General features: G+C 48.4%; 1 protein-coding gene across 2 annotated transcripts; it reads left to right on the top strand.

The window, feature by feature from the left end:
- Window positions 1-321: 321 nt before the first annotated feature.
- On the top strand, window positions 322-6,261 carry RETREG2 (reticulophagy regulator family member 2). 2 transcript variants are annotated; one of them, XM_027120878.1, is made up of 9 exons: window positions 322-1,158; window positions 1,443-1,549; window positions 2,271-2,301; window positions 2,662-2,797; window positions 3,204-3,288; window positions 3,592-3,735; window positions 3,897-3,991; window positions 4,146-4,281; window positions 4,533-6,261. In XM_027120878.1, the coding sequence occupies exons 1-9, from the start codon at window positions 884-886 to the stop codon at window positions 5,144-5,146; spliced, it is 1,623 nt and encodes a 540-aa protein (XP_026976679.1). In that variant the 5' UTR covers window positions 322-883; the 3' UTR covers window positions 5,147-6,261. The 2 variants fall into 2 exon arrangements, with proteins under 2 accessions (XP_026976679.1, XP_026976680.1); XM_027120879.1 differs by having other exon boundaries at window positions 330-1,158; window positions 2,750-2,797.
- The last annotated feature ends 13,014 nt before the right edge of the window (window positions 6,262-19,275 follow it).

Raw genomic sequence — 19,275 nt, 5'->3', positions numbered from 1 at the left:
GGGTTCGTGCCCCGGTCCGGGAAGATCCCACGTGCCGCGGAGCAGCTGGGCCCGTGAGCCATGACCGCTGAGCCTGCGCGTCCGGAGCCTGTGCTCCGCAACGGGAGAGGCCACAACAGTGAAAGGCCCGCGTACCGCAAAAAACAAAAACAAATGGTGTTAACATGCCCCCCAAAGAGTAAACAGAACCTAAACAGGGTTTTATTTTTAAACTCACCCCCAGACCCCAATCTCTTGCTTAAGCAAGGGACTGGAAGGAGTTTTCCATGCGTAAAGGCGGGAGAGTTTACAGAAAGATGGGAAGGTAACTACTTCTCTTAATAGCTGGAGCTGTTTTTGAGTCTGTCGAGTCAGGCGCTGCTGTTTGTTTATTCGCTGAGGAGAGGGAACTGGGAGGACTAGTACCGTCGAGTGTTGCGTAAAGGAACGGTCGCCGCCCTACCAGAGCAGAAGCAGGTCTCTCGGGGTATACTGGGCATCTGAAGCCCACTCCCTGACCCTGTCGGCCGCATCACGCCAGAAATACCGGGCCAAGACCAGCCTTCCTAGCCGCCCTGACTACACAGGGAGAAGAAAATTGGCTGGGGTGGGTAAAGGCGGAGATTTCCGTCCGAAAGAGGCAGACACCGCTCGGCGCAGCCAAAACACGAACCTGCGTAGGAGCAGGGTCACCGGCAACCTCCTGCGCGCAGGCTCCAGCCGCCCTAGCTCGGCGGTTAGGGCATGTCACGTGACGGAGTCGTCGCTCCGCCGTCACGTGACGCCCGTCCGCGGCCTCAGCGGCCTTCTCCGCTGCGTGCGCCCCCTTCCGCCTGACGCGCCCCCGGCGGCGGCCGCGCAGCCCTGGCTCCTCGCGGGCTTGGGCGGCGGCTGCGGCGGGGCCATGGCGAGTGGCGGTGGCGGTGGCGCTGGTAACACCGGCGCAGGTGGGGGCTCGGGGCTGGGCCTGAGCCTCGGCCTGAGCCTAGGCATGGGTGAGGCCACCGGCGAGGCGGAGGAGGAGGCTGCCACGGCCGAGGCGGTGGGACGCCTGGCCACGGCTCTGTGGCTGCGGCTCCGCGGCTGGGAGGCGGTGCTGGCGGCAGCGCAGCGGCTGCTGGTGTGGGAGAAGCCGCTGCACAGCCTGGTCACGGCGGCCGCGCTCAACGGCCTCTTCTGGTAAGGGCCGCGGAGGAGGGGGGCGGGGCCGGGCTGCGCGGTAGAGCGGGGGCGGGAGAGCCCGGATTCCTCTTTCTGGGGAAGATGCTTGTCCTGGGGGACTGACCCATCAGCTGTTTTTTAAAGGTCGTCGTCCGCCTGGGTTGCCCCATTTCTCTGTCTTCGGGTGTCGAGTTAGGCCTGGAGGTTCCCATTCCCCCATCAGTGGGCGCTTTTCCGCCTTTGCGATGGATGTGGGAGCCTCTCTCACCCACTCACCGCTGAGCTGCCTGTCTCTCCCTAAGGTTGCTGTCTTCTTCCTCCCTACGGCCCTTCTTCCTACTCAGCATCTCACTTTTGGCCTATTTTCTGTTGGATCTCTGGCAGCCTCGCTTCCTCCCTGACATCTCAGGTGAGTGTTACTTCATTCATTCAGCAAGCCCCGTTGAGCACTTGCTTTGTGCCTGACTCACCTGGCTGGGTTGAATGGTGAGGAGAGCGTACAGCAGGCCACCTGCCTCCCAGAGCACAACTGCTTCCCCAGATGGGAAATATAATTTCCCCTTTCTCAAAATTAATGTTATTGTGTGTAGTAGTTAAGACTGCGGACTCTGCAGCCAGATAGCCTGGGTTCCATTGCCTGCTCTCCCATTTACCCTGTATGTGACCTTGGAAGAGTCACTTGATCTCCGATTTGCGTTTGCCTGTTTCCTCAACTATAAAACAGGGACTGTAAAACTTATTTCGTAAGGAGGTGGAGAATAAAGAAGTGAACTCACTTTATGTGCCTGTGGTAGGGCTTCATATATGATAGGAACTATAGGAGCGTTAGCTCTTCCTGTGTTTTTTGTTGTCTACATACTCACTTAATTGACATGTTGGAGTAACTAGGTGCCAGACTGTGTGTGAGTTGTTTGGGGTGTAAAGGTGAATAAGATGTCGTTCCCATTGTGGAAAAAGGTAAAGTCTAAAGAAGGAGACAGACATACAAATGACAACAATGTAATACTGCCTGCAAATGGCATTTCAAAAAAGCACTCTGGGACTGCAGAGGAAGGGCAGCTGTTTCTGGCTTAGGGAGTGTTTCCCAGAGCTCTACACCTCAGTAACTTGTTTTCCTCCTCTCTCTAAAGCATCATCCCCAGAGGAGCCACACTCTGACAGGTGAGTGCAGGCCACCCCTTGAAGACAAATGCCCAATCCCTGTCTTGCTTTGGTGCCAGTGTCTCACCGCCACAGTGCATAGCAGTACTGCAGCTTCTGCAGGCACAGGCCCCAGCATAGTGAATGCACTGGTAACAAGCTTGGTCCCAGGTTCTTGCGCTGGTGTTCGTGTGCCTGCTCCTTTCAGGGCAAAGGGTTGGGAGCTCTGGGCTTTGTTCCCCAGGACCCAGACGGCCTCCCTCTGGGAGGTGGGGTTGTCCACTTCCTTAGACTAAAGAGCTCATTGACATTCTCAGAGGGATTTGAGTGCCTAGGAAGCTGGTGTCTGAGGCCTCCAGGGGTCGTGTCATGTCTCCCCAGTGAGGGTGCGGGGTCAGGCGCCCGGCCGCACCTGCTGAGTGTGCCCGAGTTGTGCAGATACCTGGCTGAGAGCTGGCTCACCTTCCAGATTCACCTGCAGGAGCTGCTGCAGTACAAGAGGCAGAATCCAGCTCAGGTAACCTCCCCCACATCACACAACAGTTCTCTACACTGTGGAGAAATAGAGGCGGGGGTGGGGAGGAGTGACTCGAACTCCCCAGCTGGAGACTGAAGGATAAGGCCTGGTGCCTTCTTGAGGCAAGATTTACAGCTAGTAGTCTGGTACAGGAGGCAGAATAAGCTTCTGCCGTTCTGACACGGTTTCTTGCCGAGAGAGACCAGTTTGAATTATAGGTGTTTGGTAATGTTTGTTGCAAACTTCCTAGTTGGTGGTCCTGGGCATCCACTTGACTAAACTGGATCACCGCATTCCTAGAGGGCATACGCTTCCTTCTACCAGCTGAGCAGTAATATTTCTTACCCAGATAAGTGGAGCGCATACCTCAGCCTACAGTTCTTAGATCCTGTGCTCTCCTCTGCAGTTCTGTGCTCGCGTCTGCTCTGGCTGTGCTGTGCTGGCTGTGCTGGGACACTATGTTCCGGGGATTATGATTTCCTACATTGTCTGTGAGTAGGGTCTGACCTCTCCCCTTTCCAAAGCCCTGTCTTTGTTTTCTTTCCATGGACTGACCCAGGGGTGGATGGTACACTGTCTGCCCAGTTACCCATTTACAGAGACCTCCAGGGGATGCTGTAGTATTAGTAACAGTGGAATAGTCATCTGGGGAGGGCAGTGGATGTGGGAAGAAGTTGGAACAGCCTCAGGAAGGGACTTTGTCTTCCTTCAGCCTTTTCTGTTTAAGCATCAGTTGAATGAGGGCCCTTGGGAAATAGGCTTAGGGCTCTCTGAGTGGACACTCTAACCCCCAGTGCTGAGCATCCTGCTGTGGCCCCTGGTGGTTTATCATGAGCTGATCCAGAGGATGTACACTCGTCTGGAGCCCCTGCTCATGCAGCTGGACTACAGCATGAAGGCGGAAGCTGATGCCCTGCATCACAAACACGACAAGAGGAGTAAGGGGATCCCATGACCCAGAAGGGGGGGAATGGGGGAGGACCTTGGCTTGTAGCTTGTGAAATGCCCTGGGATTTAGATACTTTCCATACCTTTGGCAGTGTTTGTCCCCCACCACTGTTGCTGCTTGGTCACTGCCCAGCTGTTCTTGGTTCTCTAGAGCGGCAGGGGAAGAATGCACCCCCCGGAGGTGATGAGCCACTGGCGGAGACAGAGAGTGAGAGCGAGGCAGAACTGGCTGGCTTCTCCCCAGTGGTGAGGTCCAAGGGAGGTGGGCTGGGGGAGAATTGCTCTGCTTTAGAGCAGCCACCTCTCCACGGGGTGGGGGTTGGTGGTGGGGCAGGGATGCTCCTGGAAAGTGGGCTCTCTTAGCCCCTTGCCTGTGACATTCATCCTGGTTCTCCTGCAGGTGGATGTGAAGAAAACAGCACTGGCTTTGGCCATTACAGACTCAGAGCTGTCAGATGAGGAGGCTTCTATTTTGGAAAGTGGTGGCTTCTCCGTATCCCGGGCGACGACTCCACAACTAACTGACGTGTCAGAGGGTATGGTCCTTTGTCCCCTCAAGCTTCCTGTTCCCTGTTGTGGGATGCTGGCTGTGCTCTCTGGCAGTTGCCCCCATAAGTGTTTTCTGTGGGGAGCTGATCCTCTAGTTCTACTCCAAACTCCTGAAAGACCTTAATGCCTAAGGCCTGGCCCAGCCTTCCATGTCTTGAGTTCTCAACCTCGAGCCGATTGGCCTGTTGCAGCTGCTCAGCACAGCAGGCCCATTCCTGGCCCTTTGTTTTCTGCCCAGATTTGGACCAGCAGAGCCTGCCAAGTGAGCCAGAGGAGGCCCTGAGTCGGGAGCTGGGGGAGGGAGAGGAGACAGACCTGGCCCCTCCCGAAGACCTGCTGGGCTCCCCTCAGGCCCTCTCAAGGCAAGACTTGGACTTGGAGGAGGAAGAAGATGTGGCATCCAAGGAAACCTTGCTTCGGCTCTCATCCCCCCTTCACTTTGTGAACACGCACTTCAATGGGGCGGGGTCTCCCACAGATGGAGTGATGCTCTCCCCTGGAGGACCAGTGGAGACACTGAGCCCAGAGGCAGTGAGTGGTGATCTCATCACTCCACCTAGCGCCCTGTCACCCCTACTTTGCCTTGCTGAAAATGACCCGGCCCCTTCCCCCTCAGTACTCCCGCCTCTTCCCCAGGACTCACCCCAGCCCCTGCCTGCCCCCGAGGAAGAAGAGGCACTCACCACTGAGGACTTCGAATTGCTGGATCAGGGGGAGCTGGAGCAGCTGAATGCAGAGCTGGGGTTGGGGCCAGAGACATTCCCAGAGCCCGCTGATGCTCCCCCGCTAGGGCCCAATACCCCGTCTCTGGTACAGTCAGCCCAAGAGGCTCAGGCCATGGCAGAGCCATGAACCCCAGGGGAAGGAGTTGCAGGCACAGTAGGGCTCCTTGGCTAGGGATGTCACTGTTTCCTCCTTTCCCTACTGCCCTGGGGAGGAGCAATATGTGGGGAAGCTGGCTATCGGATGGAGCCAGTCCGCCCTCTGCCTGCCTGCCTGCCTGCTGTCCTGGGCCTGGTACAGTACCTGGGGTTGGTTTTAAGCTTGTAAATAATTTTACATTTGGGTTAGTGGATGTGAACAGGGCTAGAAGAGTCCTTCCCACTTGCTTCCCTCCCTCAACTCTAGTCTCATTCCACGATGCCCCAAGCCCTGGTGGTCTGTCCCTTTCTTTTTCCTCCTATCCTCAGGGGCCTGTGCTGCTCTGTCCTCGTGTCCCACTTGGTTGTTTAGTTCAGGCACTTTATCATTTTTCTCTCCTGTGCCACGCTCCTCTCTGCTTTATTTCTCTGCTGTGTCCTGTCCTTAGCAGCTCAATCCCCACTCTTTGCCAGCTCCTCCTTCCCAGCAGGCCCCGGCGAAGCTTTAGGGAGGCTCCTGTCTGGGAGGTGCAGACGAAGCCCGGGGTGGTGGGTCAGGTCAGTAGTTATGCACTTAGTCGCTGTAGCCCGTGTATCCTCCACTGCACCCTTGCCCTGGTTCATCCCAGCCTTTCCCAATGCAGGATGGGAGCAGGGATCCCACAGCACATGCGCCAGCACTACGTTAGTGAGCAGGAGCTCTGTCTTGTGGGGTGAGGGGCTTTCTTACTATCTTAGGGAGGAATAAGGAGACCTGCTTCTCTGGGCCATGGTCCAAGTGTGGTGGGACCCCCTACTAGGGTCAGGAAGTGGACAGTAACATCTGTGCAGGTGTTGACTGGAACAATAAAGTATTGATGGCTAGAACTGCTGCTGCCTGCCTGCCTGCCTCACTGTGAGCTATCGCCCTCACTCTGTGCTCTGCCCTTATTTCGTTGTCCCCCACCTCGCTCCTGGCTGTTTATTTACCTTCGTGCAAAACAAGGCAAGAAGCAAGGATTTACCCTGACAGACGTAAGTAACCTGCCCTTAGCCGTGTTCTCTGATCTGTGATATGCTTGGTGAGATTGAGCACGTCCAAATAAATTGTATGCAGGAGGAAATTGCTTTGGCTTCCCAGTCAGTAGAAATTTGGGACCGTAACCGTTGTTTTCTACAGTTTTGCCCACAACCTTAACACTGTCAAGAAGTCCTTACTCGTCTACGTGCTGACAATTAACTCCTTCGGTCCTCATTTATCTATCCTGGGAGAACCAAACAAGCGGGACCTATACCTATTAAAAGTGATTCCAGGCCCAGGAACATTAAAGAAATGGTGTCTAGTGCTAATTGAACGCAAGATATGTGCTTGGCACTCCTCTAGGTGATTTATATTAACTCGTTTTTCTCTCATGACCCTGAGATAATAGATACTGTTATTTCATTTTACAGATGTTGACTTTCACAAGGCCACGGCCTTAGTACGTGGTGGAGCCAGAATCCAAACCCAAGCAGTCTGGCTCCAGCAGTCACCCTGGAACAGGAAGCCCCTGTCCATTAGTAGGGCGCAAATGGGAAGATGCTCAGGGCGTGGGAATGATAGAGCACCAATCTGCATACTATCTCAGCTTCACAAAGAGTGGTCTCTTAACAATCCTTGCTCTTTGGGGGAGAACAACGTTAAAGGAAAGCCCAGAACTGGGCAGATGGCCTTTTATATGGGTTCACATGCTCGGCCTTCAGCTGGAGACACCATATGGCAATGCTACCTGGCTTTTTGAGGTTGACTTCTGTGCTGCATCTCTCTTAAGCGTGTGAGAAATTTTTCTTTTCCATTTGTTTTACATTTGCCTGAAAGACTCAGGGTTTCAATGGCCCTCCCTGTCTTTTGTCACTGAAGGCATAAGAACTTGTAATCATCGAGAAACTTCTGAAGAGAATGAGAAAACAGTTATAATCATCAAACAGGCAATTCAGGAAAAGTAGAATTAATCAGAAAAACAATGGCTGCCGTCTGCCCCACCCATAAACTATTTCCTTGTTAAACTTGCAGCTTGAAGATAGAGCCAGAAGCCTGTAGTTGGGTCAAAACATTAACCATATGTTTGGAGTTGCATGAGAGTCCATTCTTGACACTTGCCTTGGTCTGATGGTTGCTATATGTTTGTCTACAACTTTTTATTATCAGGCGTCCTGGCCATTTCCTGCCCCATGATGAAAGAGACAAGAAGAAAGCTTTTCATATGAGTGAAAGAAAAATGAGCAGAAATGTGAAAACTACAGTTAGGCTAAAGAAAAAAATGAAGTACAGGCTGGGGGAAAAAGGGTTGGTTACATGTTTATGTTTGCAGGGGGAGGGCAGTGCACTTTAGTTAACTACACATTCAAACAGCTAATAGTGTAATGTTGCTGCTCCTAAACTTAATTTTAGGCTGCATTACTGGAAAGAATATAATACCTAGAGTGTACTGTGCACAAGTTAGACTACTTCCAGAGGATGGCTTGCTATGCTTGTGGACAAGTTGGCAAATAGCAGAGTGCCAGAAGAGAATCACCAGAGATGAAGGCTGAAAATGTCATCACGTGGAGCGTATGGGGAACTGTGAAGTAACAACGTTCAAGCCAAGAAGGGAATGCTGAAGTAAGTCACGTTAGCTGCCGTCAAACTTTGCAGGGTTATCTGTAGTACTGCAGAGGGCAGAAATTAAATCTTTGAGAAGAGTTTGATTAATAATAGTGTAGGCAGAATTTGTTTTTCTGGTCAGAGATTTTGCAAAACAGATTTAAATGATCTTTAAAAGTACAAAGATCGGGCTTCCCTGGTGGTGTAGTGGTTGAGAGTCCGCCTGCCGATGCAGGGGACACGGGTTCGTGCCCCGGTCTGGGAAGATCCCACATGCCGCGGAGCGGCTGGGCCCGTGGGCCATGGCCGCGGAGCCTGCGCTTCCGGAGCCTGTGGTCCGCAATGGGAGAGACCACAACAGTGAGAGGCCTGCGTACCGCAAAAAAAAAAAAAAAAAAAAAAAAGTACAAAGAGCAAGGACAGAGTATAAGAATTTTCCATCATGCAAGGCCAGTATATCACCATGTTGTTTTGCTTTTCGTGTCCAACTAAAGTCTCTTGGACTTCCTCCTCCTGCTCCCTTAAATGTTGGTTTTTCACTGCGTCTATCACTGGCTCACTTTTTCCTTGCAGTCTGCCTGGGCAATTTCACTTGTTCACCCATTCAGTTTCCACTCATGCTGATGACTTCTAAATCTTAGCTCCTTTCCCAGAACTTCCGACTAAGCATCTCCACTTGAATGTCCCACGAGCACCTTCTGCTCAACATAACAAAAACTGAACCCATGCTCTTTCCACTCTGCATTCCACCCCACTACTCCCCTACACAGATAGGCTTTTTCTGTATTTACTATCATGCTTGTCGTCACCACCAGCTCGGAAGGTCTGCTTTTCTCTCATCCCACACCCAGAGTTGGGTGTGGAGTTGCTGCTAATTGGGTGTCCTAATTATTTCTTGATTCAGCCCTCTCACAGCCCTGATTCACAACCTCCTCATCTCTCACTTGGCCCAATGCAGCAGTTTCCCTGCCCACACTCTTGACCCCCGCCGAAATTTATGCCCAAAAAAGGAGCTAAATAAGTTAAAAATACAAATTGGGTGAGCTTTCTGCTATCTAATAGTAATCAAGGCTCTCCTCCTACAAGGTATCATTCAAGCTCCCTGATATGGTTAACAAGCCTTCTAAGGGACTTCCCTGGTGGCTCAGTGGGTAAGACTCTGCGCTCCCAATGCAGGGGGCCCAGTTCTTTTGTTTTTTATTTTTGCGGTACGCGGGCCTCTCACTGCTGTGGCCCCTCCCGCTGCGGACCACAGGCTCCGGACGCGCAGGCTCAGCGGCCATGGCTCACGGGCCCAGCCGCTCCGCGGCATGTGGGATCCTCCCGGACCGGGTCACGACCCCGTGTCCCCTGCATCGGCAGGCGGACTCTCAACCACTGCACCACCAGGGAAGCCCAGGGGGCCCAGTCTTGATCCCTGGTCTGGGAACTAGATCCCACGTGCATGCCTCAACTACGAGTTCGCATGCCACAACGAATACCCGACGCAACCAAATAAATATTTTAAAAAATAATTTCAATTAATTTATGAAAAAAAAAAGAAGTCTTCTGAGATCTGCCCTTGCCCTGGCTTGCTCTTTACACTACAGCATCAACCCCAGACAGATTCTTTCCTTGGCTCAGCTGCACTGCCCTCCTCCACCCCTGCTCTACACCCACACCCCTCATCCCTCCAGCTGCTAAACATTTCACTTGTCTTTTAAGATGTACTTCAGACCACGTTCCATTTTCGAAGCCTTCCCTGATGTTCCACATCACCCACCCCGCCCCCCATAGCAGACCTGCTCTCCTAGTGCTCCCTCAGTATACTGCTGTTTTTCCACATATCACGTAGAATCTTCATATGAGTACGGTGTATGGAGTACAGAGGCGTATGTGTTTATGGATAGATAGCTGTTGACAAGAGGCCTCAGTTCCTCATCACACTGACCTCTTCCTATGGCTGCTTGAGTGTCATCACGACATGACAGCTTCCTTCCCTAGAGCAAGTGGTCCAAGAGAGCAAGAAGAAAGCCACAGTGCTTTTTATGACCTAGTGTCAAAAGTCACACTCCATCACTTCCACTGTATTCTATACATTAGAAGCAAGTCACTGAGTCCAGCCCAAGCTCTTTAAGGGAAAAGTAGAAAAAAATTTGTGGACTTTTTTTTTGGCTGCACTGCTTGTGGATCTTACTTCCCTGACCAGGAATTGAACCCGGGTCATGGCAGTGAAACCACTAGTTCTAACCACTAGACCACCAGGGTGTTCTCTTATGGACATATTTTAAAACCACGACACCAAGCTTATCTGGAAATTATATTCAAGAATTTGGACTGGCAATCTACCCATTATAAAAAATAAAGACAATGTATCAACACATGGAAAATGAACAAATTTAGTAATAATGAATAATATACACAGTTAAACAACTAACAATACACATATGTTAGATAATTTAGTATATGTTAGTCGTAGATCTGAGTGCTTTACATGTATCAGTTTTGTAATCTTCACCATCATGCTTGGATGTAGGACCCCTTCCCCATTTTACAGATGAGGAAACTGAGGCTTAGTGAGGTAAAATGGCTTGCCCGAAGTGTGAGGGCTTCTCATTGCAATGGCTTCTCTTGTTGAGGAGCACGGGCTCTAGGTGTGCAGGCTTCAGTAGTTGTGGCACGTGGGCTTCAGTAGTTGTGGCTCACGGGCTCTAGAGCACAGACTCAGTAGTTTTGGCCCACGGGCTTAGTTGCTCCGCGGCATGTGGGATCTTCCCGGACCAGGGCTCGAACCCGTCCGTGTCCCGTGTTGGCAGGCAGATTCTTAGCCACTGCGCCACCAGGGAAGCCCCTTGAGCCAGATAATTATTTTTTGGTGGTGATAGGGGCTGTCCTGTTCATTGTCGAATGTTTAGCTGCATCATCCTTGGCCTCCACCCATTAGATGCCAGTAGCACCCTCTCCCCCACTATCCCCTTACCCCTCTGGACATTGAACAACTATGGGGTAGAGGCCATAAGTTATTCACCTCTATGCCCAGGGCCTAGTATAACATCTGATAAGACTTGGTCAATATTTAGTGGGTTGAATCAGATACATGTGAAATCACTGTGTGACCTATAAAATCATATGAATTTGAACTATGCGCCTAAACTAGGTCTATAATTAATCCACAGGAGAGCTAGGGCACTTCAGGACAAGGGACTGAATATTGTCACAAATATTGTGTATCACGTACCTGAGAAAGCAAGGCAGACCTCAGTGAAGGCAGAGCCATGCTGGTCTCTCCTGGGGTCTGAAGTCAGTTCCAATCAAAGAGCTTCCACACCTGGTTATTTAAATAGTCATATTTAGATATTTAAATAGTACCTTGCTCTGAAAGGGTGTTTGATTATTGATAACCCATGGAGAGATTTGGGATTTTCCACACTCTGAGAAAACCACCACTTAAGATTCTTCTTTTCAGTTGCTGAGGAGGTTATAGAGTCGATTTGGGGGAGGCAATGTGGTATAGTGAAAGAACACGGGACTTAAGGCAATGCACAAACCTGGGTCCAGATCCCATCTCCAAAGGCAAGTAACTTCATCTCTCTCAGTCTCAGTCTTCTTATCTTCAAAAGGGGAATACATAATATCCACTTCAAAAGGTTTTCATGGGGGATTAAATAAACTAAGAGATGAGTAATAGTAGGACAGGACAGTTAGCAAAACGGTTTTCCTTTCCCTTTCAGTATGCACTGTTTCTCTAAGAGTCATTTGAGGAGGAGGAAAACCACGAAACTAAACAGATACCATTAAACTAAAATTTGAGTAGAATTGGGCCCAAGACATCCTTGCTGGCATCCTCGCGTTGACCTTGTCTGCTTTAAACCTGCTGAAGCTGAGATAAGAGGTGTCTGGCCGTGACTGCACCTGCTGATTTGTAGAGGAGCCCATTTCTCCTTTTCCTGTGGGAGGCTGCAGCTCAGCTTCCCACAGCTGAAGCACAAAGCTGCTTAGCAGGTCTGCGTGTGCTTTGTTGGTCTACAATCAAAGAGACTTAAGCAATGCTCAATTGCTAGTTGATATCTTCTGACACAGCTTGTTCAACGTGGAAAGTGTTACTGGATTTCTCTCAATGTTCTCCTTTATTCCCTTATTCGGAAGCAAGGAACCTACGTCCACACTATGTAGCAGGAGGTAGTGGCTTTGGTCTGTTCATCATCCTTTTAAATCTTGGGAAGCTCCTAGGCTGCTGATCAGCATGGACTTAACCTACCTATAGGTAGGTTAATCTGGACTATAACCTACCAGTCAGAACTATAACCTACCAGTCAGGTAGGTTATAGCTTAATCTGGACTATAACCTACCAGTCAGGAAAAGTTTTACCTGAGACAAGGGAAACTGTGAGGGCTTCATTCTCTCTTGTGGCCTTTGGGGTCTCTGACAGTTAAAACATTCTGGCTTATGCTCAAGAGAGAACTTCCAAGATTTTATTTTTAGGGTTCTCTAAGCTTTTGGTTATCTGAGCATTTGTGGAGTGGGAGCGGGGAAAGAGGCAGTGTTTCTCTTTGTTTAGTCTGCTCCACACAAGGTTCCAAAAAATTGGAAGCCTACCTCTCTAAAGCCATGAATGTAGAGAGGGAAAAAAATGAATAAATAAAATTCTTAAAATGAAATGATTATAGTTTAACAAGAAAAAATATTTAAAATCAGACAGCTATATATTAAAACAAAAGGATTTATAAAGCCCTGGAAGTAATTTAAAATTAAAAGCAAGTAAACAAAAATAAAGATAAAACAAGTTTACAGAACATTAATGTGCAGAATATAATATCACTGTATCAGGAGTCTTTGCAGAGCTGTGAGGGGAGGATCTCTAAAGTTGATTGGGAAACTCAGTGATCATTCCACTGCTACCACCAGAGCCACCATCATATGTTGATGATACACCAGCAAAAAGTTCCATCTGGGTGAATCAAATGTTCACTTTTATTAAGGTGAGCTGCCACAACAGGTGTATCACAAAGGAAGCTTTGGGTTGCAAAATGTAGAAAACATTGCTAACAAGGACATTTCCTCTCTTACATAACAAGAAGCCAGATGTGGTATCCCCGGGTTGGTTAATTTATCAGTGACCCTGGATCTTTTCCATCTTTCTTCTCTGCCATCTTCAGCATGTTGGCTCTGCTTGGCTCCACTCATGGTCACAAAATAGCTGCCTGAGTGCTAGATGTCATAGGTAATGTCCAGAGCAGAAATATTATAAATTCTCATCCAAATAGACTATATGAACATATAAATCATTCATGAGGGAACTGATAAAGAATACAAAAAAAATGGTTCTCTGAGTGTTTTCAGGAAAAAAATGTATACATATCAGAATGAAAATAATTACTAGGTTAGATACTAAACTGATTAACATTCCACAGGGCTAAAAAATAACAACTTTTAGGGCTTCCCTGGTGGCACAGTGGTTGAGAGTTCGCCTGCCGATGCAGGGGACACGGGTTCGTGCCCCGGTCCGGGAAGATCCCACATGCCGTGGAGCAGCTGGACTCGTGAGCCATGACCGCTGAGCCTGCGTGTCTGGAGCCTGTGCTCCGCAACGGGAGAGGCCACAACAGTGAGAGGCCCGCATACCGCAAAAATAAATAAATAAAAATAAATTAAAAATAACTTTTAGGTTAATGTTTCTTCAAGGGTATACAAGAACAACACCTTATCAATTTCTACAGGTTAATGTTACAGAACTGTAACCTCTGTGCTTTTATCAGTAGTGGATTGTTAATCAAATATACTGTGACAACAGTTATATTCCCAGGAGTATCAGATGAAGGTCAAGTTGGATTCTTAGGAAAAGTCTAGTATTATATTAAAAAAAGAATGATCATCATTTTTTGTCTTTTTTATTTTTTAAAAGTCTTTATCTTTTTAGTTCTAACTTATTTATTTGGCCACGTGGCTTGTGGGATCTTAGTTTGGGCCCTCGGCAGTGAAAGCCCAGAGTCCTGACCACTGGACTGCCAGAGAATTCCCCATTTTTGTCTTCTTTAAAGTTTGGGATAAATTTTTCTTTCAGATACAAATTGTTTTACATGCCTCAACAAAGGGGAAGTTTTGTTGGCTTAGAGAATTTGGGTTTTTTCCCAAACTGAAGGTTGTATCCCCTTAATGGGATGGTGGATGGAAATCAATGTAGTGTATGGCAACCAGCATTTTAAAAAAATGAAATATAATAGAATATCAAAGTGTATCAAAAATAATAAGGTTGGGCTTCCCTGGTGGCGCAGTGGTTAAGAACCCGCCTGCCAATGCAGGGGACACGGGTTCAAGCCCTGGTCCGGGAAGATCCCACATGCCGCGGAGCAACTAAGCCCTTGCGCCACAACTACTGAGCCTGCGCTCTAGAGCACACGAGCCACAACTACTGAGCCTGCGTGCTACAACTACTGAAGCCTGTGTGCCTAGAGCCCGTGGTCTGCAACAAGAGAAGCCACCGCAATGAGAAGCTGCGCACCACGACAAAGAGTAGCCCCTGCTCACCGCAACTAGAGAAAGCCTGCGTGCAGCAACGAAGACCCAATGCAGCCATAAATAAATAAACAATAAATTTATTTAAAAAAAATAATAAGGTCAATTCCCTAGTGGCGCAGAGGTTAAGAATCCGCCTGCCAATGCAGGGTACACAGGTTCAAGCCCTGGTCCATGAAGATCCCACATGCTGCGGAGCAACTAAGCCTGTGCACCACAACTACTGAGCCTGTGCTCTAGAGCCCACGAGCCACAACTACTGAAGCCCTTGCGCCTAGAGCCCGTGCTCCGCAACAAGAGAAGCCACATCAATGAGAAGCCCACGCACCGCAAGGAAGGGTAGCCCCGCTTGCCACAACTAAAGAAAGCCTGAGCCCAGCAACAAAGACCCAACACAGCCAAAAAAAAATAATAGATAAATTAATTTTAAAAAAATAGGGCTTCCCTGGTGGCGCAGTGGTTGAGAGTCCGCCTGCCGATGCAGGGGACACGGGTTCGTGCCCCGGTCCGGGAAGATCCCACATGCCGCGGAACGGCTGGGCCCGTAAGCCATGGTCGCTGAGCCTGCGCGTCCGGAGCCTGTGCTCCGCAACGGGAGAGGCCACAACAGTGAGAGGCTCGCGTACCGCAAAAAAGAAAAAAAGAAAAGTCAAGTGTCAGGCATGTATGTGTGTGTTTGCGTGTGTATGTGTGTGTGTGTGTTTGTGTTGGGTTATAAAATGTATTTCCTATTGTGAGTAATGGTTAAAAAGTTTGAAAAACATTGACTTAGACCATTTAAGACTCATCCTAGGAGCTGCAAAGGGACCTATGCAAAAAACAACTACTTGGAAAAAGATGATTAAAATCAGAGTTTTGTCCTCAAGGAGGGAGCTGGGGAATGGCTATTGGGTAGAGTGGGCTACAATCGAAGACTGACAAGGTGGTGCTTGGTCCTGTTTTTCTCATCCTCCAACCTCCCGAGCTAAGAGATATGCCTTACACCATTCTGGCTGCTGTGTGCCTTTAAGTGACCCACCACCTGCTTCATTACTTCAAGCTCAGGACAGCCCAAATACCATAAAAGTCATCCTTTATTTCCTTTTGTGACACTAGTTGTCCCCCAAATATCTGTTCTCCTTCACTGACATAATAATTGAAATTTTATCTGGACACATAGCCACCCAGCTAAAGACTACATTTCCCAGCTTCCCTGGAGTTGGGTGTGATCGTGTGACTAAGTTAATGATTTATACAATTATAGCTGGTCTATACAATGTTCACAGAAGTGATGCAAATTCAAGGTCATTGAATGGCGGGGGTGGGGCGGGTGGAGGGTGGAGGGGATGCCTTCTGCTCCCTCATTCTGCTGCCTAGAACAAGGACTCATTTGGTACCACGTAGACAAAGGCAACACCTTAATGATGGTGAAGCAACAAAATAGGAGGTGTCCAAGTCCCCGACAAGTGCTATCATACCAGCCAGCCCTGAATAATTACATAAGCAAGAAATTAAACTTCTTTCTTGTTAATGCCACTGTTTCTGAGTCACTGTTATGGCAGTTTAACCTATATCCTACCCAATACCCTCTCCTTATACATTGTTAGTAGAAAATGGTGCAAGGTTGAAGTGCTAAGGTACATAGACATTTGACACATCTGATTTTAAGGTGTGTGGACTCTAAACCATACTCCCAGACAGTGCCTGTTTGTCTTCATATCTGGGCTCCAAAACCCAGCAGGGTGAGGATTAGATTGAAGGTCAGAGGAGAAACAGTTCTTGCCTATGACATGTGCTGCTTAGATTAAACCATATGAAATTGCTGTTTTTGTAAATTAAAAAAAAAAAAGTCAACTATTAACAATTTCATATGTTTAAATCTAACAGAACTGATGCTGGATTCCACAGATATGGAGTCTTGGAATTGACAAATAGCAAGCTCTTCAACAGCTCTCCTTTCTGAAGGGCTTGGGTCAAAAGCTGAATCCCTATGGCAGAGGACGCTTAGGTGCATACCCGGATGAAGAGTCTCCTGCATGTCAATAGCCTGACCTCGGGTGTGATAAGAGAGTCTGACAAAGCCTTGGGAAATACAGTGAATCTAATGGGATAACTTATAACTATCTTAAAAGGGACAAAGTGAAACTAATGAAATGAAGGCAGTTAGCCACGGTTTTGTTGGGGGGTGTAGACTTTGGGAGGAGGCAAAAGAGGTAATGATATGATTTAAACCCATGTGTGTAAGCTACAAAATCAATCTCTTTTTATGGGGCTGTGTCCCATCAGTCATAGTATTGCAGATAACAATCTCTTCCTGTCCCTCAGTCAGTATGACAGCATGGTAGTATGGCAGATGGCAAGCCCATAGCTTGTATGTTACAGATCCAATGAACACTGATTTTTTTGGCCTCGATTCCAAATTCCCAGGAAAGAATCTGATTGGCCAAATATAGCAGATGCTCCTGGTGCCCTGTGCCTCGTCTGCTTGGCACACCTTGGACTTCAGCTGTCGCTGTGGACAGCTCCTATGAGCCCAGATGCCTTCCCACCTCCAAGCTGAGCCAGCTTCAGTATTTCTGCCTCAGGGCTTTTCCCAAAGCCCCGCGTAGCTCGATCAGCTTGCACACAGGTACGGGTTGGCTGTGCAAGGTGGACATGGGGGACTTATCACTCCCAGGAGAAACCCCCAACTTACAGAAGACAGGAGTCAGTCCAGCCTCCTGTCCTTTAGAAGGACGATTCTGAGGTGTATTTTACATGCTTCCTTCTAGGGCTCCCAGTGGAATTGGGAACCATAGTAGTAACCAGTTCAATAATACACTTTGTTTTCCTTCCTTCCGAGTCTCCCTCCTTCCTGCTCTCTTACTCTGGCTAGGACTACCTCCTACATGAATTATCTGCACCGAAATCCTTGTCTCAGGTTATGCTTTTGGGAAACACAAACTTAGTTACCCAATGTGGGTTAGATGACCACTCCCAGACCAATCATCTTTGGCAGAAACATGGCTGCCCAGGGCCTACCCCAGGGTGTGAGGATGGGTTGAAGGAAGGAGCTGACAAAATTTCCCTGCAAGATTGGCCAAAGGTGTTCCATACACTCACTGAATGTTGGGCTGAACTTCTGCATAGAGGTCAAGGTGTTTCCCACAGACAAAGTCATAATTTTTTCTCTGAGGGAATTTCCTGGTGGTCCAGTGGTTAGGACTCAGTGCTCTCACTGCTGAGGGCCCAGGTTCAATCCCTGGTTGGGGAATTAAGATCCCACAAGCCGCATGGCATGTGCAAAAAAAAAAAAATTTGTTCTGTGTACTTTATGGTTGCTCTGGGAACAGAATTTCTTTCTTTCTTTTTACCATTTTATTCTTTCAGTGATATATTGGAAAGTTACTTATTTTAAAATTTCTATCTCATATCTAACCTCTATACTGAGCTTTAATTCTAAGCATCATCCCTAGTTCATGCCATCATCTCGTCTCTACTATAGCAACAGCCTTCTACCTAGTCTCCCTTCTTCCAATCTGTTCCCCACTCTGAAGCCAGAGTGACTTTCCCAAAATACAAATTGGATCATGTTACTCTTCTGCTTAAAGCTATCTACAGTTTCCTATTATGTTCATGTTAAAATTCTCAACACTAACGTGGCCTCCATGACCTGAGATTTGACCCCAGCTAACTCTTCAGCTTTATCTTCTGCTAAGCTGTCTCTTACACTCTAAGATCCCGATGCTATAAGCTTTTAAAAAGCTCATCTAAAGGATCTTGTTCCCTCTTATCTCCAGGTTTTTGTCCTTGCTGTTTCCTCTGTCTGGAATACCATCTCCTTCCATCCCACTCCTTTCTCCCTTGGCCTTCACCTAGCCAACATCTACTCACCCTTCAGGTTTTGGCTTGAATAACACTTGTCAACTCCAGAATGGGTGTACCTGAAATGCACTGCCGTATTACCTGGTAGATCCTAGTCTATGCATGTATCATCCCGTGACAGGCACATGGGAGGACACTCAGTATGTTGAATGAAGGAAGGAAGGAATTGAATGGACTCTTTTGGGTTTTCTGGAAGGAATGTCCAAGCCAGCTTGGTGATTTTCACTCTAGGTGAAACTGACTCACTTCCCCCAAACATGAGACTCAGGCCTGGCCCATCAGAACAACACATACCCTGCCCTGGGCCACAGGTCAGGACTTGGCAGATAATCCAAGTCAAGGCAATCAGGCCCAGTCAGAGATGAAATCAGGCCTTCTGCTTGAGGAACCAGGAAAAAATGGTTTTAATTTTCACCAGCCTTAGAGCTGTAAGAATGTAAGAAGCAGACACAGGGAAACAGAGCCAAAAGTTGGAGAGGGAGAGGGAGAAGAGAAGAAGGCTGGCTCCTCATTTCCAGCTGTAGCCTGGTTCTGTCTCCATTTTGGAGGATACTGTTCAACTCTAAGTTTATTTCACCTGTTTACTTGTCCCCATGCCCAAACTTTTGGGAAAATAAGAGTGCAACCAAGCCCACGCATGAGGGGCCAGAGAGGCATGTGAGAAACAAAATGTGCTGAAACAGAAGGTCTCAACCTGGGGCTCCCTAAGGTAAAGCAGGACGTCAATCCAGTGACTCTAGCTTCATTCAAGAAATATTTAATAAGCATTCAGCATATTCTAGGCATGTGTTTTTCAAAGTGTAGTACATGGATAATCTGTCAGAATTCTCTCCTACACTTCCTACTAAATCAGAAGCCCTGGGGGCTTAGGAATCTGCATTTTACAGCAGCTCTTGTAGGTGATTTGGATTCACACTGAAGTCTGAAAACCACAGGCACTGAGCTGGGTGCTGGGGCCTACCTAACACAAAGCAAGGCAGACGTGGTCCCTGACTTACCAGTATATTTATGTGGGGCAGGGGTAGGCAGGGGAGTGAGGGAACAGCTGATTACAATAAGGTGATACAGCGCTAAAACAGAACCAGGGAGACCACAAGAGAGGCGCTTAGCTCAAACTGAGGAGGGTCAGAGAAGTCTCACAAAAGAACACCGAAGCTAAACTTGGAGGAGCTACAGCCCTGAA

This window comes from Aethalodelphis obliquidens, unplaced genomic scaffold, assembly GCF_003676395.1.
Source record: "Aethalodelphis obliquidens isolate GAN/ISIS:26980383/991018 unplaced genomic scaffold, ASM367639v1 scaffold2, whole genome shotgun sequence".
NCBI lineage: Eukaryota > Metazoa > Chordata > Mammalia > Artiodactyla > Delphinidae > Aethalodelphis > Aethalodelphis obliquidens.
Note: the sequence above shows the minus strand (reverse complement) of the source record. Positions and strands in the feature narration are given on the sequence as shown.